This window comes from Choloepus didactylus, chromosome 18 (assembly GCF_015220235.1).
Source record: "Choloepus didactylus isolate mChoDid1 chromosome 18, mChoDid1.pri, whole genome shotgun sequence".
NCBI classification, from domain to species: Eukaryota; Metazoa; Chordata; class Mammalia; order Pilosa; family Megalonychidae; genus Choloepus; species Choloepus didactylus.
The window spans coordinates 10,855,157-10,877,080 of NC_051324.1; the positions used below are offsets into that span (position 1 = coordinate 10,855,157).

General features: G+C 58.1%; 2 protein-coding genes across 6 annotated transcripts; one reads left to right on the forward strand and one right to left on the reverse strand.

The window, feature by feature from the left end:
- The first annotated feature begins 204 nt into the window (after positions 1-204).
- Positions 205-13,587, forward strand: ZBTB4 (zinc finger and BTB domain containing 4). 2 transcript variants are annotated; one of them, XM_037810140.1, is made up of 4 exons: positions 205-343; positions 6,723-6,793; positions 7,267-8,369; positions 9,008-13,587. In XM_037810140.1, the coding sequence occupies exons 3-4, from the start codon at positions 7,276-7,278 to the stop codon at positions 10,944-10,946; spliced, it is 3,033 nt and encodes a 1,010-aa protein (XP_037666068.1). In that variant the 5' UTR covers positions 205-343; positions 6,723-6,793; positions 7,267-7,275; the 3' UTR covers positions 10,947-13,587. The 2 variants fall into 2 exon arrangements, with proteins under 2 accessions (XP_037666068.1, XP_037666069.1); XM_037810141.1 differs by lacking the exon at positions 205-343 and adding an exon at positions 850-925.
- On the reverse strand, positions 12,887-21,878 carry CHRNB1 (cholinergic receptor nicotinic beta 1 subunit). Of its 4 annotated transcripts, none has more exons than XR_005212816.1 (12): positions 21,758-21,865; positions 21,533-21,672; positions 20,982-21,026; positions 20,375-20,484; positions 20,178-20,286; positions 19,631-19,778; positions 19,134-19,343; positions 16,639-16,862; positions 15,946-16,127; positions 15,472-15,619; positions 15,036-15,229; positions 12,887-14,463 (listed from the first exon to the last, which is right to left on the reverse strand). XR_005212816.1 is itself a non-coding variant. In XM_037810142.1 (11 exons), exons 1-11 carry the CDS (start codon positions 21,813-21,815, stop codon positions 15,089-15,091), a joined length of 1,515 nt encoding a protein of 504 aa, XP_037666070.1. In that variant the 5' UTR covers positions 21,816-21,863; the 3' UTR covers positions 14,519-15,088. The 4 variants fall into 4 exon arrangements, 1 of the variants encoding a protein (XP_037666070.1); XR_005212815.1 differs by lacking the exon at positions 12,887-14,463 and adding an exon at positions 14,519-14,851 and having other exon boundaries at positions 21,758-21,864; XM_037810142.1 differs by lacking the exon at positions 12,887-14,463 and having other exon boundaries at positions 14,519-15,229; positions 21,758-21,863.
- Positions 21,879-21,924: the final 46 nt, after the last annotated feature.

The following is a 21,924-nucleotide window of genomic DNA, read 5'->3' on the forward strand; positions in this document are numbered from 1 at the left end:
CCCGGGATCGGCCCCGCGAAGGCCGTCGGGCGCGCTCGCCCCGAGCCGGGAGCCCGGAGCCGTGTGTCGGCTGCGCTGCGCCGGCCTCCTGTCGGCGGCGGCGGCGGCAGTGGCGCTGGGGGGGGACTGTTTCCGGGGGTGGGGGTGGGGGTAGGACCGGGGCGGGGGGAGCCGATGATGTCAGCGGCGGCGGCGGCGGCGGGGCCGGGCCGGGGCCGGGCGCTGGGGGGGCCGGGGCCGGGGCCGGAGCCGGAGCCGGAGCTGGAGGCGGGCGAAGCCGGAGCGGCCGGGGGCGGCCACGGTGATGAGCCGGGCCTGGTGGACTCGGCGCCATCGCAGTCAGGTGGGCCCCGGGGCGAGCCGGGCAGGACCAGGGCGGACCGGAGCCAACTGCCGGGCCCCCTCCCCGCTGCCCGGCGCCGCGGGGGTCCGCGTCGCGCCCCGCGCCCCGCCGGCTCCCCTTTGGAGTTGACCTGGGGGCTCTGGGGTCGGGGGCTGGGCCTGGCCCCGCCTCCAGGCGCGCACGGCGCTGGGGGGCGACTAAGGGGGCCCTGGTGTGGCGTCCGGTCGGGTGGCGGCGGGGAGGGGGGAGCGCCCGATCGCCGGGGGCCGTGGGAGGGGCCGCGCTCACCCCCTGCACACACTTTGAAGGGTTAATTCTGCAGCCTAGGGTCCCCCTCCCCCCGTGGGGCAGGTTGGGGGTGGGGTGGGGCGGGTGTGAGCCCGGGCAGGCGCTGCAAGCTGCTGGGAGGGCGATGGCGTAGGAGCCAGGCAGAGAGGGGGAGGGGTGGGCCGCCGAGCTCCCCAGAGTTGGGGTGTGCGGGGTGCGCAGGGGAGCAGGCGCCCTGGAGCCGCCGCGCCGTCGGGGCAAGGTTGTGGCTGTGAGTCCTGGAGATTGTGTCTCGCTGCTGTGTTGTGGGGCAAGGTAAACCTCTCCTGGGCACCACCGTTTGCTGGTCTGGCAGCCGGGGTGGGGGGGGTGGGGGTCCCCGTAGGGCCCTCTCTGGGCTCTGAGGGCAGAGAGGCAAGAGGGGTGTCCAGGGTGGTGGGGCAGAATCCCAAGTGTGGCCCTGTGGCTTTGGGTGACAGATGGACTTTTGAAGCATGGCACAATTCGTCTGAGTGCGGAGTTTGTTAGATGTGGGGTTTGAGGTATGTTTTCTACTAAAGCTTGGCTTTTCTTGCACGTATGTGTCTTGTGCTCCCCCGATGAGCTGTTTGTGAATGGTTTTCTGCATAGCTGGCATGGTGTGTATGTTGTGGAGGCACCACAGTGCAGGGGACATGTGCCCATTTGGAGGGGCGGTTGCGTATCTTTGAGTCAGAAGGCGTCACGTCTGGGTCCCCTTTCGGTGGCCCTGCTGAGGTGTGGTCCAGTCGTGGTGAGGACAGGCCTCTGGTTGGATTTGGGTGGCTGTGTGACAAGCGGGTCGCAATGGGGGGGTGCACATCTAGAACTCAGGTCCCACAGATGGCGCATGGGGGCTGAGAAACCCCAGGGTGTGTCTCGGGTGCTGCGGGTTGGCTGCCACCGGTGCAAGGGGCTCAGGGCGGAATGTGCAGCTTGTGTTTATGGGACTGTGGGCAGCCGAGAGCCAGGGGAAGGTTGTGTGTTTGCAACATTCTCTATGAGATTCTTTTGTGACGTCGGCTGAGGGAGCCTGTCCGGGCTGCTGGACTGGGAGGCAAGCTGGTCAGAAAACACTTGTGGGGAGGGAGGTGGCGTGACTAGGGCCCCGAGAGGCCGGCAGCGGGCTGTGTGTGCGTGCCTGGCTTCGGAGTGGCAGTGGTGGTGTGGGGCTGCGTGAGGATGTTATGGGGAAAGCAGGGAGATAAATATGGGGCAGAGCAAGGGCAGCAGCCAGGAGGCCTGGGTGTTGTCGCAGCCTTTGTGCGGGGTCTGCGTTCTTCCCCCCACCCCCACAGTGTCAGGGTCACCGGGTGGAGAGGCCAGGTCGGCTGCAAGGGAAGTGGGCTTGCACTGAGTTGTGGCTCCTTGGCCATGTTTATGTCAAGGCCAGGTGTATGACTCCTGTCGCGAAAATGGAAAAAAGCAATGCAAAGTTTTCAGTCTCTCGCCACCCCCCCGCCACCCCCGCCCTCTCTCTGCCCCCCTTGCGGGTGTATCTGGCTTTTCCGCCTCTCCTCCTCTGACGCACTCCAGGCCGCACTCCTGCGCTTGTGTGACCATGGAGGGGTCTGGGAATGGAATTTGCTCACTAGGCAGATTTCTCAGAACAGGTTTTCCTCACCTTTGGGGCCTGGGCCCTTCTGCAGGTGTGTGTGTTTGTGTGTGTGTGTGTGTGAGTGAGTGGTGTGTGTGCCCTACGTGTGCACCTGGCCTGGCTTTGAGGATGTAAGTGACTTGGGGTAGGGGGGGTCGGGCCCTGTGGCCAGGCCCTCCTGCATGAGTCGGGGAAGGGGGGTGCTGGGGGGTGCTGAGGCCTCCACAACAGGTACACGCAGGGGCCCGGTGGAGGGGAAGGAGCCCTACACTGGAACTGAGTCTGTCAGGTAGCACTTTGCCTGAGTAACCCTCAGTTCCTCACCTGTAAATTGGGGCTATTTACCTGCCTTACCCATCTTCCAACAGGACTGGGACATAGCTTGGGGGGAAGGTAACTGGGAAGTATCTAGGGTTTGGGGTTCTACCTGGACCAGTCACCGGCAGCCCTCTGCCAGCCCTGGGGATCCCCTTATTGGGCTTCACTAATAATAATAATGCTAACTGAGCACTTCCTGTGCACCAGGCACAGATCTGGGTGCCTTTACGTGGGAGAGCTCATTTAGGCCTCACTACGGCCCTGTGGAAGTCAGTACTGTAATCACCTCCCTCTTTCAAGGGAGAAATGAAGTAATCGGCCCAAAGTCACTTTAGCTGCTAAGAGGGAGCTGGATTTGAACCCAGGCTGCCAGGTTTGTATCCTGCACCCATCACCACTGTACTCTGCTGCCTTTCTGTGCCCCTCGCCCCAGTACTTCTCCCCAATTTCTGCAGAACTCAGCATCTGCACCCATCCATTTCAGAAGACTGAATGAGGAGGGAACAAGAGCCTAAAGCCCTGCCGCTGTGCACTGTGGGGCACTGGCCACGGGCATGAAATGTTGATGAGCAGAGGAATTGAGCCTTGTCCTGTGTGCCGGGAGGACCAAGGAAGAGGTGCCATTTGAGTTAGACCTGAACACTCGGGCGGGATTTTGAGAAGAGGCTGGGGAAAGGGCGTTTCTACAGGCAAAGGCAGGGAGCAGGGGCATGGTTGGGTTGGGCGGCACCCCGGGGCCTTGAAGGGAGACTAACGCAAGACAAGGCAGGATTAGAGACCAGAGCCCTTGAGGGCCTGGCTGGGGGTTTGGACTTTATGCTGGAGCCTGTGGGGACCAGCAGAGGTTTCTGAGTGTGGGAACGAATGCCTGCGCCGCAGTTGGGGACCCTGCCCTGCAGTGGGAGGAGGGCTGGATGCAAGAAGATAGGGCCCCGGGCAGAGGGGCAGCTGGGCGGCCACGGCCATAGGCCATGCTAGTGCTTGGGGGCCAGAGGAGGAGGGCAAGGGGCACGGAGACGACTTCCAGAGCCGTTCCCAAGAAGCTTGGCTGTGGATTTGACCAGACTTGGTGACTGGATGTGGGGAGCGAGGGAAAGGGTGGAGTCAGACATGACACATTTAGCACTTAGCACGTGAGGCCTTGCGTGGTGATTTATGTAACCAGCTGGCCAGTCACAGGCCCCTTCAGGACAGGATCCGGCAGTGTGGCACAGGGGAAAGATTCAGCACCTGGGGAGCGAGAGGGGCCTGGGTGCGAGTGTTGACTCTGTTGCTTTCAAGCTGTGTGACCCTGAGCAAGGCATATCCCTCTCTGAGCCTCGGTTTCCCATTCTGGAAAATTGGGATCATCCGCTTTGGGTGGCGGTTTTGAAGATATCATGAGGCGATGTATGTCAAGCCCCTGGAAGTGGATCAGGCAAACTGCGAGTCCTGCAGAAGGGGTCGAGTTGCAGTCATTGTCCCCAGCTCCTGGCTGACTCGACCACAGAGGGTGGACAGACTCCAGGCAGGTTGAAGAGGCAGGTTCATTCCTTCACCCCACATTCTCCTACTTCCCTTTGTGCGCCAAGCACTGTTCTATGCCCTGGAGATACAATAGTGAACAAAGCAGATAAAAATCCCTGCCACCCCCCTCCCGGAGCTTACATTCTAGAGATAAATGAACAATATGTTTTACTAAGTGCCAAGGAGAAAACAAAAGTAGGGTAGTAGGGAGGTAGGGGGCAGCCAGGGGAGGCTCCTTTGAATCAAGGTTTAATGGAGGTGGGGCGACAAGGTGACGAGGTTACCTGGAAAGGACATTCCAGGCAGAGGGAACAGCAAGAGGTGAAGTGTGTCTACGTCTGTGTTCAGACTCCTGCCTCATTGGCACCCCAAGGTCACGCTGCCTGACGAGAGTAGAGAAAGCCACAGAGCCGCCAAACCTAGTGTGAAGTCTGATCTCTGCTTCTGTCTTCACTACTTCCCCCAGTGTTTTCTGGGACTGAGTTCCAAGATACTACCAAGAGCCAGCACTTACTGACCACTTACTGCATGCCAGGTCCTCTTCTAGGTACTGCCAGTTATTAGCTCATTTAAACCTTCCGATGATGGGGACCCTGAACTCTGGAGAGCAGGGTTGGTTAGCAAAGAGACCCCTACATTCCCTCAACCTGAAAGTGGGGAGTTTGGAGTATGCGATTTCTCTGAGCCTCAGTTTCCTCATCTGTGAAATGGGTTTGATGATAGCCCCTGCCTCTCCGTGGTCATTGGAAGTGTTAAAATGGTATGACGCCCTATACTTGGCACATCAGTATTTCATAAATGGCTGCTACAAGAGGCTGATCAAGCTTTAGTCCCCTGGGGTTCTGAGGATCCCTGACTGCCTTGTCGGGGTAACCCTGGCACTCAGCACACTGCCGTGCACCAGTAGTGCCAAGCCTGCCACGATGGTCATGCAGCTCGGCAGTCCCAGCCTAGGGGATAAACGGGAACCTGAATTGAACATTTGCTTTGCTCACGTATGCAGGGCTGCTACCTCTGGGAGGAAGTGGCCGTTCATCTAATGTTCCCAAAGGCAACTAGAGGGGCCAGTGGGGGCCATAAACATGCCCTTCTTCTCAGGTGTGAGGTGCGGTGTAGTCGTCAGGGTCACAGGCTCTGGAGCCAGACTTCTGGGGTCAGATGCCAGCCCCACTTCTAACTGGTTAAATATCCTTGAGCCAGCTACCTAAAGTCTCTGAGCCTCAGTCTGTCATTTGAAAGTGGGGGTGCTAACTGCTGCCTCTTGAGACAGTGCAAGCCTGACCCTCGAGGGTCCCAGTGGGCCAGGGTGCTGGTATGGAATGGAGTGGGCAGCCCCAAGAACGGCCTCTCCCCAGGATTCCCTACCTTCCCGCAGTCCAACAACTCGCTTGGTTACACTGGATCGAATATCTGATCCATGCCTGGCAGTCAAGGGTTGTTCAAACTTCTGATATCATGCTTCTGACCACCTTCCTTCTTCCCACCCAGCGGTGGTGTCAGGGCAGTCTTTTGGGGAAAGTAAGGCAGGCGGGGGCTTGTTTACTCCAGCCAGCATAAGAGGTAAATGGGAAAAGAACATTTGGTGTGTGTGTGGGGGGATTATATGAGGAACTCATCCGATGCAGAACACTGAGGACACGTGACCCTGGGCATTTGGAAGGGTGACCCCAAACAGAGGGGCAAGCTTCCAGGGGAGACAAAGGCCTGAGGGCTCTGCTTTTAGGTCCGCAGCCTTGGCTTTGTGGACAGGCTCCACCTGTTGGTCCCAGCAAGGTGTGACCTTGGATTAGTCACTGTAAAGGCTCGGGAACTTGGATCTGCATCTGAAAAATGGTGCTCGCAGGGGCAAGTGGCTAGGAGGTGCTTTCAGGGCTGGTGAGGGCCCCAGCTCTCATTTGGGGTGCCTGCTATTCCTTTTGTATGACCCAAGAGTTGAGATGGGGTTCCAGCCCCCCCCCCCCCACACACACACACACACGCACATCCCGGCAAAGTCCTGAGGCCGCCAGGCTGCAGAGTAAGGAAGGGCACCCCTTCCCTGTGCCGTCTGGGGACTGGAGCAGGCTTGTGCGTGTGCGTGTGCATCCCTGGCCTTGGGTGGTCACCTGGTACCCAGGCCAGAGCCCCCGCTCTGATGTGGGGGCTGCGGGGTGCTGTGAGGAGGCCCTCTCCTCATTTGACTGTCTAGTTGCTTGGTCCATTAAAAAAGCTCACGCAAATCTAGTTTGATATGTAAATGAGGCCATTGCGAAGAAAGGCAACATGCAAATCTGTGATTTCCTTGGAGCCCCGAAGATTGGGCAGAAGGGACTTGAGAGTCATCTGACAGGCCTCCCCAGACCTGTGGGATTTGGCTGCGGCGTGTCTTGTTTTGAGTCCGGCAGTCAGTGAATTGGGAATTTGCAGATTGTCTTGTTGCTGTACCTCTCAGGGCGAGTAAAAGAAGCTTTGCCACATATCGTGTCACCTCCCAGGCCCACATGGACGCGGCTGACACCACAACCTGACAGAGGCGCCCCCGTGCAGGGAGGGGTCAGGCCATGCCCAGCAGCCCTGGCGTCCCCGGGGAGCCCACTTCCTGGGGTCCCTTCCTTCCCGGTTCCCTCCCTGAGGACGCGCTCCCTGCCTCCTCCTCCTCTGGGTTCCCCTGACATGGTTTCTGTTTCTCCACAGAAGGAAGAGGCCCAGCAGAAGGGACTTGCTGAGCCACACCCCCCCGCGCTCCATGGTGGCTGTGCTCTCAGGTGAGAGGGGCCGCGAGGTCGGCAGCCACGGACAGCTGGGCCGCGGCCCCGGCCAGCCAGGCAGCCATTTTGTCGAGGCTGGGAAGGCCTGGGAAATGGTTCTCAGGAGATGTGGGGGCTTCTTCCTGCTTCCAGTGAGAGCGTTTCCGTCCCTTACTCGCTCTCGGTGACTTGGGAGGTCATGTCCCCTTGACCTTCACCGTGACCTGAGGGATCCTAGGCCGCTTCCGGCCCCAGATGTTCGACATACTGGTCGTGGACACTGGCCGGGGTCCAAGGTTAATCCCTGACTTCCGCGACCTGAAGCGATTCCTCCGGTCGCTGAGCCCTCCCAGCCCATCACCCCGATCTTGGAGGCCTGCCCTCTGCCGGGCCTCTGAGACCCTCCCCAGACGCCCCCCTGCTGTCAGGACCTCAGCCCCCTCCCTTGGGTCCTCATGGCCCCTTCCCCCGGCCTCTTCTCCCCCGTCCAGGCTGGCGCCATGCCCCGCCCTGCAGAGGTGACGGACCCGTCCCACGCCCCCGCCGTGCTGCGCCAGCTCAATGAGCAGCGGCTCCGCGGCCTCTTCTGTGACGTCACCCTCATAGCCGGAGACACCAAGTTCCCTGCTCACCGCAGCGTCCTGGCTGCTTCCAGCCCCTTCTTCAGAGAGGCCCTGCTCACCTCGGCCCCGCTGCCCCTCCCTCCCGTGACTGGGGTCTCGGCCCCCAACCCTGCCACCGCCACCGCTGCCGCCACCACTGCCGCCTCCTCGTCCTCTTCTTCCTCTTCCTCCTCGTCCTCCTCCTCCTCCTCGTCCTCGTCCTCCTCCTCCTCCTTCTCCTCCTCTCCCCCTCCAGCCTCACCTCCTGCTTCCTCCCCGCCCCGGGTCCTGGAGCTGCCGGGAGTGCCCGCAGCTGCCTTCTCTGATGTCCTCAACTTCATCTACAGTGCCCGGCTCGCCCTGCCTGGTGGCGGAGGGGACGGGGCAGCTGTGGCCGAGATTGGAGCCCTGGGGCGGCGCCTGGGCATCTCCCGCCTGCAGGGCCTGGGGGAGGGAGGAGAGGCCTGGGGACCTCCTGCCCCGGCCCCCGCGGCCCCTTCTCAGGCCGAAGAGGACAGCTTCGGGCCGGGTCCCGGGCCAGCCGGGGAGTGGGAGGGGGGTGGGGCTGAGGCCCAGGCCCCCGACTCGCAGCCCCCCCTGCCCCGGCGGCCCCTCCCCTGCCCCCAGTGTGGGAAAAGCTTCATCCATCCCAAGCGGCTGCAGACCCATGAGGCCCAGTGCCGACGGGGGGCCAGCACCCGGGGGTCTGCCGGGGGCTCTGGCCCCGGAGGCCCTGCAGGAGTAGACGCCTCGGCCCTGCCCCCTGCAGTGGGCTTCCGTGGTGGCCCCGAGCATGTGGTGAAGGTGGTGGGCGGCCACGTGCTGTATGTGTGCGCAGCCTGCGAGCGTTCCTACGTGACCCTGTCGAGCCTAAAGCGGCACAGCAACGTCCACTCCTGGCGGAGGAAGTACCCCTGCCGCTACTGCGAGAAGGTGTTCGCCCTGGCCGAGTACCGCACCAAGCACGAGGTGTGGCACACTGGGGAGCGCAGGTGAGCCCCCAAGCTGGCTGGAGGGTAGAGGGGGCCCAGGGACCATGTAGTCAGGGAGGCATCGGGCAGAACAGGGAGCCAAGAAAGTCGTCCCAAGACCTGCGCGCTCCCCCACCAGCCCCTGCCCACCTTTGCCCACCCCTCCATCTCCCTCCAGCCACCAGTTCCTTCAGCTGCTGTTCCTCAGCAGCCACGTCCTGGCTCAGCGCTGTGGAGACGGCAGAGAAGGAAAGAGAAAGTTGCCCTCACGGGAGGGGACTGGGGAGCTGGGGCACATCCACCAATAGTTAGAATATTCAGAACAGGACCTTGTATTTCTATGCTGCCTCCGTGTTCCCAAGGCCTTTTCCCGTTGCGTCATGTGTGCGTCAGAGGAAAGCTTTGTGACTTAGGGTATGTGCTTGTTCCCGAGTCACGATGGGCCAGCTGGAGGCCTAGAGTCTCCCAGCCGGTGGGGGGCCGAGCTAGGACTCCTGAGGTTGCCAGGGTGAGAAAAGCAGCAGGAAGAGGGGTGGGGGGGGCAAGCAGATGGTGGCGGGCAGAAGAGGTTGGCGTGGGGGGCAGCAGAGGACACGGGAAGCTGAGGCCCTGACTCAAGTGGCTCTCTTCCTGCCCTGTTCCCTGCCGTCCTGGCCCAGGTACCAGTGCATCTTCTGTTGGGAGACTTTTGTCACTTACTACAATCTGAAGACCCACCAGCGAGCCTTCCATGGCATTAGCCCGGGCCTCCTGGCCAGTGAGAAGACACCCAACGGCGGCTATAAGCCCAAGCTCAACACCCTCAAGCTGTACCGCCTGCTCCCCATGCGTGCAGCCAAGCGGCCGTACAAGACCTACAGCCAGGGAGCCCCTGAGGCCCCGCTGTCTCCAAGCCTCGACACGCCGGCCCCTGCAGCCATGCCAGCTAGCCCACCACCAGGGCCCCAGCCTGCCCCGGAGCCTGGCCCAGCACCCTCTGTCATCACCTTTGCCCACCCAGCGCCCTCCGTCATCGTCCATGGGGGCAGTAGCAGTGGTGGTGCGGGGGGTGGACCAGCCAGCACGGGGGGTGGCCAGGCCGCCTCGGTCATCACTTACACCGCTCCCCCGAGGCCCCCCAAGAAACGTGAATACCCGCCTCCGCCCCCTGAGCCAGCCGCCACGCCAACCAGTCCAGCCCCAGCAGTCAGCCCAGCCACAGCAGCGGGGCCAGCCGCAGCCACGGAGGAGAGCAAGAGCCGGAACCCACGGGCTGGGAGGACCCTGACTTACACAGCCAAGCCCGTGGGTGGGATTGCTGGGAGTGGGGGCGCCCCAGCGGGGCCTGGCCGGGGCCCCTCCCAGCTGCAGGCGCCCCCTCCGCTGTGCCAGATCACTGTGCGGATCGGGGAGGAGGCCATCGTCAAGCGCCGCATCTCAGAAACCGACCTGCGTCCCGGGGAGCTGAGCGGAGAGGAGGTGGAAGAGAGCGAGGAAGACGAGGAGGAGGAGGAGGAAGAAGAGGAGGAGGAGGAAGAGGCAAAGGCAGGAGGAGAAGACCAGCTCTGGAGGCCCTACTACTCGTACAAGCCTAAGCGCAAGGCTGGAACCGCCAGCGGGGGCAGCAGCGGGGGCAGTGGGGTGCCCAGGGGCCGCCGGCCACCCCGCTGGAGACAGAAGCTGGAGCGGAGGAGCTGGGAGGACCCCCCAGCGGCTGAGGGCCCGGCGGGGCGCGCCCGCGGCGAGCGGAGGCACCGCTGTGGGGACTGCGCCCAGACGTTCACCACCCCCAGGAAGCTGCGAAAGCACCAGGAGGCCCACAGCGGGGGGCCCCACGGCTCCCGGGCTGGACGGAAGCCCTCCACCCGCTTCGCCTGCCCTCACTGTGCCAAGGTGTGCAAGACGGCAGCCGCCCTGAGCCGCCATGGGCAGAGGCATGCGGCCGAGAGGCCCGGGGGCACCCCCACCCCCGTCATTGCCTACTCCAAGGGCAGCGCCGGCGCCAGGCCTGGGGATGTCAAGGAGGAGGCCCCCCAAGAGATGCAAGTCTCGTCGTCCAGCGGGGAGGCGGGGGGCGGAAACGCTGCGGCTGAGGAAGCTTTGGAGCCCGCCTCGCTCCAGGACCCTGTCATCTCGGGGGGCAAGGAGCCCCCCATGGCGCCAGGAGCGGGCAGCTACACATACCCGCCTGTGCAGGAATTTCCACTGGCTTTGATTGGGAGCGGCCGGGAACCTGGCAGTGGCAGGGGGAAAGCTGGAAGTGAAGGGCCGGTGGGGCCTGGGGAGGGGGACCGGATGGAGGGGATGGGGGCTGCCAAAGTCACCTTCTACCCTGAGCCCTACCCCCTCGTCTACGGCCCCCAGCTCCTCGCTGCCTACCCTTACAACTTCAGCAACCTGGCCGCGCTCCCGGTTGCTCTCAACATGGTCCTACCTGATGAGAAGGGGGCAGGGGCCCTTCCCTTCCTCCCAGGGGTCTTTGGCTACACAGTGAATCCTCAAGGAGCACCCCCAACGCCACCGCCCCCAGCCCCGCCAACTCTTCCTCCTCCAGTCCCCTCTAAGGGAGAAGGGGAAAGGGCAGGAATTGAGAGAACCCAGAAGGGAGATGTGGGGTGAGCTCTCGGGCCAGCTCCCCCCGTTCACCAGATGCTACCCTCCCTGAACCCTCCCACCACTACCAGCGCCCTGGCCTCCCTGCCCCTTGGGAGCCCCTCCACACTCTTGTGCAGGGACTTGGGGGGGCCCCTGGAGCTCAGGGGTCAGGCTGCTTTGTGTGAGATTGTAGTTCTCCCATCTCCTGGGAAGGGATCTTGGGTGGTTCCCCTCTCAATTCTCCAGGGAATGGCCTCCATGAGGGGCAGGGGCAGTCCCCGTCCCTTCTCCAGCCCTTGGGGCAACTGAGCAATATACTTACATGAATCTCTCCTCACGGCCCCCAACAGCTCTGAATGTCTAGCCCTTACCCCTGCTGATTCGTAACCCTGGGGGGAAACCATTTCTCTCACCCAGTGTTCTCCCCCTCATTCTGAAGCTTTCTCTTCCCCTACAGCCCTTCCTTCCCCAGATGCTTCCTAGCACATTCCATTCTGTTTCTTCTCCCTACCCCACCCCAGCTGAGAGGGTGGCATGGCCCAGGGCCTGGACCAGACCATTGTGATACCCGCCCCACAACCTGGGAGCATGGCTTTGGATCCCATTTTTCCCAGGGTCGGTTTCTATGTTCCTGCTTCCTTCACGCTAAGATGCCATGCCTTCCTGGGCTTCCATGCCTTTGGATCTTCCATAGTACTCCCTGGATTCCTGGACATGGAGATGGTCTCTTCCATTCCAGGTCAAGCAGGTGTTGGAGGGAGGGCTACCCCTCTGTTCCATGGCTGATCACTTTCCCAGCCCAGGCAGCACCAGTGCTGGCCCTATCTTGACCCCCAAATCCGGTAAGCCCCAGATTCTTCCAAGGCAAAAGAGGAGAGCAGATCACACCTCTTCCTGCCTCGAGACATGGCCTCTTCTGGGCCAAACCAGATTTGGGGGCCAGGAGGGAGAAGCTCCATATGAGACGGGGAGAGGAATCTTCTTCCTCCCTGTTTTTTCCTGATGGTTTCTCCCAGACTAGACCAAATAGCCAGAAAAACGATGGGGGTTGGATGGGTGGGTGAGCCCGAGCTTTGCACATGACCTCCCATCCTTACCTTCGCCCCCACCTTCCCCAGTGTCACTCCCCTTACCAGTCACTCCATGTGGTCTGTGGGGAGCCATCTTACCCGCCTGGTGGGCTTTGGGGTACCCCCACCAACTTTCTTTCCAAAATAGCACCTTACACCCCATCTCTGACTCAGTTCCCACACCCAAAGATCCCAGCCTAGGGATGGGGTGCAGGGACCCTAAATAGTCCCTCATCCCCAATTTGCACTAGTTTACCCTGGTCAGGGGTCCCTGTATTTCCTTCCAGTGGGGGAGATGAAGAAACGTTTGCTCCTAATTGTCTTTGAAAACTGGGCGTCCCCCTCTGTGATTGGATAAACACTTCCTACCACCACCCCACGAAAAGACAGCTTCCAAGGGGAGAGCCAGTTTGGGGGAGCAAATTTGACCAATGGGAATTAGAGGAGTGCATTTTTAAAAAGGGAAAAAGTTGCTGTCATGGAAATGGCAGCCTTTTCCCCAGCTACTGTGTTCTGGGGCCAAGATGGCTGCCGTCCCTGCATCAGCTGGGAGGGCAAGACCATGGCTTCTGGAGGGAGGAGAGTCGGGGGAGGGACGGAAGCGTCCTCCTGCCTCCTTGTACCCTCCCATCCTACAGGAAGGGGGAGAAGGTTTCCAACAGGCTCCCTGAATGTTAACCTTGGAGGAAGGTCGCTCCTTCGTTCCCCTGCTGTCTCTTTGCACTTTTCTTGGTCTTGGCCACAGCTCGAGTGAAGAGTTTCCTACTGAATGTACCAAGTTCCAATTTTTTTAAGGGGGGAAAAAGTTTAAAATGGGGGAAAATGCAAAAAAAGAAAAAAAAATCACTAAAAATGTCCCACAAATCTTGTTTCTGGCACTTTAGAAAAACTGCGAAAAACATACATAATAAAGAATACATATATATATATCAACACACAAATTATATAGATATATATAGATATATACAGCTATATCTATATATACATACAGCGGAACCACAAGAGCGACTGAGGAAGGCCTGGAGGCAGGGGCGCAGGTGACTCTGATCCCCCCTGTCCTTTGCCTGCCCTTCTCTGAGGCCAAAAAGGCACAGGAGATGGGAGGGGTTGAGTATGGATGGACCCAGAAGTTGGAATTTCAGAATGGGTCAAAATTCAAAAACCTTGGTTATTTGGGGACAGCTGAGATTGTAGACATTTTTTGAAACTATGATTTAGGAAAATAGTTTCCCACATGTGGTGGTCCTGGGCAACTGATGAAATTGTGGCGAAGTGGAGATTAAAATATATGTATTTGAGGTGGGGGGCTTGGATATTGTGAATTTCAGATGCTGGAAATTTGGGATTTTGCGATTTCATCCTTTGGAAATTCTCAAGTCTTGTTAGTCTGTGCCCTCTCTCCCCATGGGAAGGGGGGTGATGGTGGAGTGGGGGGCCATGGTTCTGTGCCACAGCACGCGAGGTTTAGAATTCTACAGATTTGCTCTACACGTAGTGAGGACCCAGACTTAGAGAAACTGAGTGATATTTATCTCCGCATTTGTGTGTGTGTCCAACTCTCTAGGCCAATAAACCAACAAGACAAACGAACTGTGCTCCGCAGTGGGGTGCCAGGTGCGATTATTTCCGTGGCTGGTGGGTCTGGGGGACAAGGACAGGCTAGTCTTGTGCCCTGGGGATCCCTGGGAGTTGAAGCCCTATTCTCTCCCTTAGGACGACTTCCAGCAGGGCAGTAGGCGTGAGGGCCTGCTGACGCTCAGTCCTGTTCTAGCTGCCGGCTCTGGGATCCAGCTGCCTTCAGGCCAAGCTCCAGAGAGAAACATTAATTCAGTCCAGTTCACAAGGCTGGTGCACAACCATGTCCCAGAGGGGCCATGCCTTAAACCTGTCCAGCACTTCTCCCAGGGTGAAAGGAAACAGAGGCCCAAAACGAACCTGTGATGGCCACAGGGCAGGCGGAGGCCTCTCTCCATTCCTAGCCTTCCCATGGACTTCCGCCCTTATGGCCTCCCCTTCCCTGAATCTTTTCTATTGTTATGGAGGCTGGACAGGGAGAATGAGTGAAGCTGGTCAGGTGGGTAGAGGCTGTAGGGAATTCCGGGGCAAATGCACTGCCCAGAGTGGGGAGCCGCTAATCAGCTCTGGCGGGTTGGTGCCAAGAGGGAACCCAGAACTGGTGTTACTGTGCTTTTTAAAGTTTTTTCAAGAGAAACCAGAAATGCAAAATTGTCCATGAAATATTCCAATTTCAAAAGTTTGCCAATTAAAAACTGCACAGGCCTACAGCCTGCAACATGGGCCAAACACCAGTCTGTGACCTCTGATATGTACTATATAGTGCTTTCGTTACCTTCTCCGATGATCCTCAGACAACCCTAAGGAGCAGCTACTATTATTAACTTCATTGTACAGATGAGGAAACTGAGGCACGGGGCAGTCTATATGGCTTGTCCAAGGTCTGCGCACCAGAGCTGGAACATGAATGGAAGTCTTTAAAACACTTTCTCATTACAAACACATTACAAGCATGCTTTTAGAAAGAACTTTTAATTTTTTTTTTCATCTTGAAAGATAATACTCATTTCAAAACAAGTTACAGAAAAGCAAAAGGAAAGAAAAAAATGAACAATAGTCCCAATATGCAAAGATAAGCACTATCAATTGGTGTATTTCCTTCCAATTTTTTTTCCTAGTCATTCAATTGTTAAGCACCTGCTACCTTCTACTGGTCAGGACTTAAGCCAGGTGCTGGGGACACTGGTGAGCAAGACACCGTTCCTGCATTCACAGGACTTTGTCTAATTCTTGTTCTTGGTTCCCGCCCATTGGGGGCCTAGATGTTGATCTTCAAAGGAGCACCTTCAAGAACCCAAAAAGTAAATAAGCTGATGGCGCATTCCCGGTGGACCCACGGCCCTGCTTTCGCCACACCGAAGCCCAGCCCTCAGCCCCACTCAGCTCCCTCCCCAGGAACCAGACGGGAGAGGGCTGGATTTCTGGTGAAGGAGTTAAGAGGCAGGGAAGAAACGGGGGCTGAGAGTACCGGAGGATTTTCAGCTCAACTGGCGGGGGACCTGCGTCTCCGCCCTGCCGTCCTCAAGGAAAGGGGTCCGCAGGGGGCAAGTGGTACGTGGCGTCCAGGAAGATGACGAGGGTCCCGACGCTCGTGAAGATGATGAAGGTCCATAGGAAGAGGCGGTCCGCTACCATGGCCACAAACTGCCAGTCTTCCTTCAGCTGGGGGTCGGCCGAGGACACTGCTCCTGAGCTCCGGGCCCGACCCCCAGGGAGGCCCACCCCCACGGCCCGGACGCGGGGCGATGGAGGGGCGTGAAGGACCAGTGGGAAATCAGGGGGCGGGACCAAAGGAGGCAAGCTGCCAGTCAGAAACTAAACCCAGGGCTGGGGGCGGAGCCTGAGTTTCAGGGAGGAGCCAGAGTCACAGGGTCCCTGCCCGGCCCCACCGTCACTGGACTTACCGCGTCGTGGTCCTCCTGCTCCTGCAGCTGTCGAGCGATGTAGCTGATGGAGGAGACGACCTCCCGCAGCTCGGGAGGCAGACCCACTGCCCGGTTTGGACCGTCCATAAATCGCCGCAGGTCCGAGGCAGACAGGTCAGGCTGGAACCTGGGGGAGGCTGACTGTTTGGCCACGCCCCCGGCGCAAGGACACGCCCCCACGCCGGAGCTCTAGCTCCGCCTCCGGTAACTTGCCGGGTCTCAAAACTAGGGGCGACCTCAACAAGCGTCTGCAGCCTCCAGCAACTGCTCCCACCCCTCTAGGCTTGCTGTCCCACCTGCTCGCAAAGTGCACAGCTGGAGGGATACTACAGCTCCCATGACGTTCAATCACAGCATCTTCCGGGAGCCAGGGCCGCCTGCCTCCGCACGGTCTTTTGGGAGTTGTAGTTCTCCCTCTCCCTTCTATGTGGGTGTTGGGGAAGTACGTCCTACCTGTTGGGTTTGGGGAAGAGAAAATCACTTGGCGGCTTCCGGATGAAATATTCATCTGTTCCCCGACCCCAGCCACTTCCTGAGGAGTCTCTGAGGGCTAGAGGAGGAGGCTTGGGCATCTGGTTTCTCTCAGGCTTCGGCCTCTTCAGACCCAGGTACGGAGGGAGCTTGTGGATGAAGATCTGCAGATGGAGTAGAAGAGGCGTGTTGGGGGGGCCCTTATGCTTTCAGAGCAGGAGGGAAGCAGTCAACCCCCCCACTCCACACGCCCATTCCTCTGCATTAGTGCACACGGTCCCACAGACGTACGCAGACAAGGAAATGCAACCACACAGCCTTCAGAGCTCTTCAGGGGGCATCCGGGCTGAAAAGAGAGGTACTGGGGACTCCCACCTTGATAATGCCCAACCCGGAGAACGTTGCCCTTGGACCGAGGATGGGCAGTATTAAGGAAGACAGTGTGGGAACAATGGAATGACAGTGATGGGAGAGTAAAATTCATTGTGTGAGGTTTCAAACCCAATGGATCTTAGCACTTCAACAACTCTCCCAGGTAGTTGCAGTTCTCCTTATGGTCCATGAAAGGGAAGGTTGGAGCTGGGGTTGGTGGGCACGAGGATCCATACCTGGGCAAAAAGCCTAATACTAGGATTGGGAGTTTCAACACAGATTGGGGGTGGAGATCTCTCTTACCTGTCGCACCCAAAGGGGCATCTGGTGAGTATGGGGTGAGCGGTGGTGCAGGTTGAGGACTACGACGCTGAGGATGACTGAGAAGGTGACGAGGATCATGGTGAACATGAGGTACTTGATGATGATAGGGACTGACAGGGAGGTCTCAGGCACTTTGTCCGCTAGCAGCAGCAGGAACACAGTAAGGGTCAGCAGGGCAAAGATGGAGAGTCCCATCTTCTCCCCTTTGGGAGGCAAAGGGGAAAGAGGAGGGATTAGGCCCTGCCAGAAGGCCATCTCTATACATCGTGTTTCCAGCCCCCTCAAGGACAGGCTTCTGGAAAGGTCATCTGCATTCAGTGTGAACCTCGGCCCTGATCTCCGGGAACATATCCACCTGCCTCCTTAACATTTCCACTTGGACAGCAAAGAGATATCGCAAAGTTAACATGTCCATACCTAATTCCCCTACCACCAATGCTACCCCTTTATTGCATAGTCTTCTCCTTCTCATGACAACCCTGTCTCTCCTGGGGCTCAGGCCAAAATCCTTGGCGTCATCCTCGCCTCTCTCTCTCATCCCATTACTAATCCACAGCAAACCCTACTAGCTCTCCCTTCAAAATATATCCTGAAACTGATGACTTATCATGTCTACCACTACCACCCTGATCTGAACCACCATCACCTCTTGGAGAATGATGACGAAGGGCTCCCAGCTGGCCTCCTGGCCTCACCCTCTGCCCCCTGCCGACTGTTCTCAGCAGAGCAGCCAGATGGAGCTTGTTAAAACGTCAGTCAGATCAGACAGCTCCTTTTCTCAAAACCCTCCAGTGGCTCCTCATTTCCTTCCACATAAAAGTCAAAACCCTCACTAAGGCCTGTGAAGCCTTCCCGTTACCTCTCTGACTTCTCCTACTTTTCCCCCCTTGCTTACTTCACCCAGTCACCTCAGCCTCCTTACTGTCCCTTGAGCATGCTGGGCACACTCTCAACATCAGGACCTTTGCCTGGAACATTCTTCCCCCAGATATCTGCTTGGCTTATTCTCCTGCCTCCTTCCAGTCTTTGTTCAGATGTGCCCTTTTCAGTGAAACATTTAATGATCATCTTATTTTTAAAATGCAACTCCTCCCCCCACTCATCCTCCCCAACCTCCTTTCCTACTTTATTTTTCTACTTAGTACTTGTCCTCTTCTAATATACTATATAAGAGACTTTTTTTTTAATTGACTGTCTCTCTTCTAGATCATAAATTCTATGAGGGCAGGGATTTTTGTCTCTTTTATTCATTGATGTATTCCCAGTGTCTAGAAGATCAGAGACACTCAACAAATATTGTCCCATCAATAAAGAGACCAACTCCTGAGGCTTTTTCAGGAAGTACAAAGCAATCTGAAGGGTCGAAAAATGAAAGTATTTGAGGATACGCCAGCTGGCTGATTTTCTTTGTGGACACTACAGGCACTGCAAACTTCATGGAAGGTATTGAAATGAATGACTTTCATGCTCTGCTCTACTTCAGTTCTAGAATTTTGGGTTCTAAGATTTGCCCTGCTCCAGGAGGGAGTAGGGGTTACACTTGGAAGTGAGTTCTAGAGCTGCATCACTCACCTTTCCTGGATAGAGGGCACTTGATGCCAGAGAGGAGGAAAGCCTGTTTGACTACCAGAGTTAAGGATCTCGGGACTCTGCATCAGACTGGCACTGAGACGGGCTGGAGTACCGACATTGCCCTTCAATAACTCCAATGTCAGGCAAATGAGTTTAAACTCTCTCAGCCTCTTTATCCTCCTCTACAAAATAGTACCCACAATACAGTACTTCCCTCCCAGTGTGGTTGTAAAGATTAGAATTGAGTTAATGTATGTAACATGTTAACTGTATTATCTTATAGCAAAAATAGTAAAAGCAATGCCAACACTTACATAGAACTTAGTGAGTTCCAGGCATTGTTCTCTTAACTCAGGTAATCCTCACAGTAACCCTCCTCATGGGGATGGTAATTGCCCCCAGTTCCAGAAGCACAGAGACCAAGGGCTTTGCCCCAGGTTACCCATTACCACATGCTGCTTCCAGAGAAATGCTGGCTATTATTGCCCAGGGAGATGGGAGGTTGAGGGGCTACTAGTTAGTGTCTGGAAAGTGGGAGAGGGGGAGGCTGGGAATGGGGAAAGAGACAGGAAGCATTGTTTAAGCTGGGGAGTTTGTTGTCAGAGAAGAGGAAGTTCCTCAGAGATCCTAGGGCTGAAGACAAAGTCCAGATGTCCCCTCTCTGGGCTGGAGAGAAGGGGGCAGCAGAGGGGAGGCAAAGCCTGAGGTTGGGCTCAGCTGGTGGGAAGGGAAACCCGGATCCAGATGGGGTGGCTCTGGTTGAAGGGAAAACCTGGGTTGGATGGGCAGGAGCACAATCCAGGATGGCCTGGGTGGCAGGAAAACTGCACCTGCATGAAGGGTGAAGAGGAAGGAGCTAAACTAATGGTGGGAGGGAGGGCTGGGGCCCCTTCCCTTCTTACCTGCATCTGGAGGCAGGTAGAAGACGAAGATGGCCAGGAGAGTGATTAGGACACACGGAGCAATGACATTGACCAGGTAGAAGAGAGGCTTCCGGCGAATGATGAGGTAGAAGGTGACATCCTGATGCTGTCCTTCCCTTCCTCCCATAGGATCTCCCGGAGGCTGGATTAGCCTGGAGGGCTTATGGATAATCTCCCATTGGCCATTTTCTGGGTGGGGGAGAGTAGAAGCATGGGGCCCAGGTGTGGGAGCTGTCCTAGTTGGTGCCAGCCCCTAAAGGGGCTATTGTGATAAGGGGCTAGCTGTGGACACTGGGCTGGGCAGCCCACCTCTAATGAATTTGGACAACCCTCAATTTCCATATCTGTGAAGTGTAGACAGTCATACCCACCTTGCTGACCCATAAAGTTGCATCATCACTGATGGGGTTTATTCATCAGCCTCTTGGAAACTGGAAATCATAAAGACCCTGGGCACGGGTGCCACACCCACTCACCAATGAAGGTCCCTTCGTGAATGTGGATTTCCTGCATCTCCTGCCCGTCGGGACCGAGGCCCGTCTGCAGACTAACCTCTGTGCTGTCATAGCTGTAGGAACGGAACACCATACTGCAGTTCTGCCAGTCGAAGGGGAAGTAGGTGACCTGGATGGAGCGGGCAGTCACTAGAGCTGCAAGAGAACTGGTGGAGGCTGGAGGAGTCTGAGAGATCGCTGGGAAGGTGAAAGGGGAGATCGGGATCAGAGGAATGGAGTACTAGGGAGAGAGGGATCCCAGGGGAGATCACAGGGACGTGGAGTCACAGGAGCATTGGCAGATTAGTCAGGGAGGCCATTGAGGAAATGGGGGCAGGTCACTGAGGAAGACTGGGGTTGAATGAAAGTGTACAGAGAAGAAGAAACTCAACGGAAAACCAGGAGGGCAAAAGAGAGATGAGGGTCATGGTGAGTAACAAGGGAGGCCTAGGGGTCGCTGGGGAGTCAGGGTCTCCGGGGGAGCGAGTTCCTCAGAGCGCCTGGAGCTTCCTGGGTGGGACCCAGAGACCTGGATGCTGCAGCTGCTGCGATAGATGCCCGGGGGCTGCCAGCGCACTGAGCCGCTGGAGGACACCACGACGTTAATGTCCAGAGCGACGTCAAAATTTCCGTCATTGCTGCGGGGAAGGGATCGGCTCGTCTGGGGTCAGGCCCCGCCCCTTCCGGAGGCCCCGCCCCACCGCCCGAAACCTGTGAAGATCCTACTTGTTGAGGAGCACCACGTCTGGTAGCCACACGGATTCAGCCGTGATGCGGAGCGACTCGATGTTGTCGTGCTCCGCGGGGTCCCAGCTCAGCCTGTAGTCAGTCCACTCCTAGAGGAGCAGAGGCTGAGGGGCTGTCTGGGGCTGGAGGCCGAGACGGAACTTGGGATCCCGAGGGAAGCCGAAGGGAATGCAAGGGAGGGGAGTAGCGGGGATAGGGGCTGGGGGTCAGGAGGCCACTCGCTGGGACCCACATCACCCAATTTCCCCGTCCCCCGCCCTGGGCCCCAATGTTTTCGTCTGTAAAAAATGAGGTTGCAACCAGCTATCCTCTAAAACAGTATTTTTGAAACTGCAGTTTGTGGGTGGAGAATCAAATTAGTGGGACAAAACACATGTTAAAAAAAAAAAGAGAAGAATGAAAAATGCATGCAGTGAAAGTCCCGTAGTAAAGGTAGGCACTGAAGCGGCTGTTTCTTTCTGTTTCATTTATACACGCGTTTTCTGAGATCGTGACGCAAAAAGTATTCTTATTGGGCTGGATATTCGAGAAAACTGTAAAGGCAGCGGAAAGCTCCCCTTCCCCCTCCCCCACAGGGTCTCCGTACCAGGTCTAAGTACACCTTTGTGCTCATCTCCTCATCCTTCTCGTTCTAGAAGGGAAAAATTTAAAGGGCAGAGGTGCAGAGAGGTGGAGAGAAACGAAGGATCTCGGCCTTCTTCTAAGCCCCATCTGCTTGGGTCCAGGCCCCGCCTGTATCTCTGTAACACCCCTTCCTGCTATCGGCACGTGGGGCCTGTCCTTCTACCAGCCCCGCCCAGGGCCCAGCAGCCAATCGCCGCCCGCCGTTTTTATTGTCCGCCTCCCGCGCCAAGCTCCGCCCCCGCCTTGCCAGCCCGCCCCCCAGCGGGTCCGCCAGTCCCAGTTCGTTTTGAGACCCGTCCATCACCCTCCCCGGCTCCACCCCCGGGTGCCCGGCAGCCCCGCCCATGCGTGTCCATTGGTCCGATTTCGGCCCAATCTTCTCTAACTGTTCACCCGGCACTCGGCCCGGCCTCTCCGCAGGCCCCAACCCAGCCTGTCCCTCCGGCCCACCCTGCCCACAGCCGCGCCCCCCAGCCTGTCGGGGCCCGACCTCCCCTCGGCCGCGACCCTCACCAGGCTGATGAGCTGCGCCAGGCTGAGACCAATGCTGACCAGGACGCGGTCGCCCACCTCCCGTGCCGGGCGCACCGAGCTGTCATAGCCCGAGAAAAGTTTCTCGCGGAGCCGGCCTTCGGCCTCCGAGCCGTGGGCGCCTGGGGGAGGAGAGCACCAAGTGGAGCCATGGTGCCCGGCCACGACCCCGGCCCCTGGCACTGCCCTCTCAGGGTCCAGACATACCCGGAGCGAGCGGCGCCCCCAGAGCCCCCAGCAGCAGCAGCAGCGGCCCGAGGGTCATAGCCCAGCCCCGTCACTCAGCAAGTTCGCTCTGTGAGCCGCCGGGACTGCCAGCGCAGGGGAAGTGACGAGCCGCCCAGGAATGTGCACCTGTTGTATGGGGGGCGGCC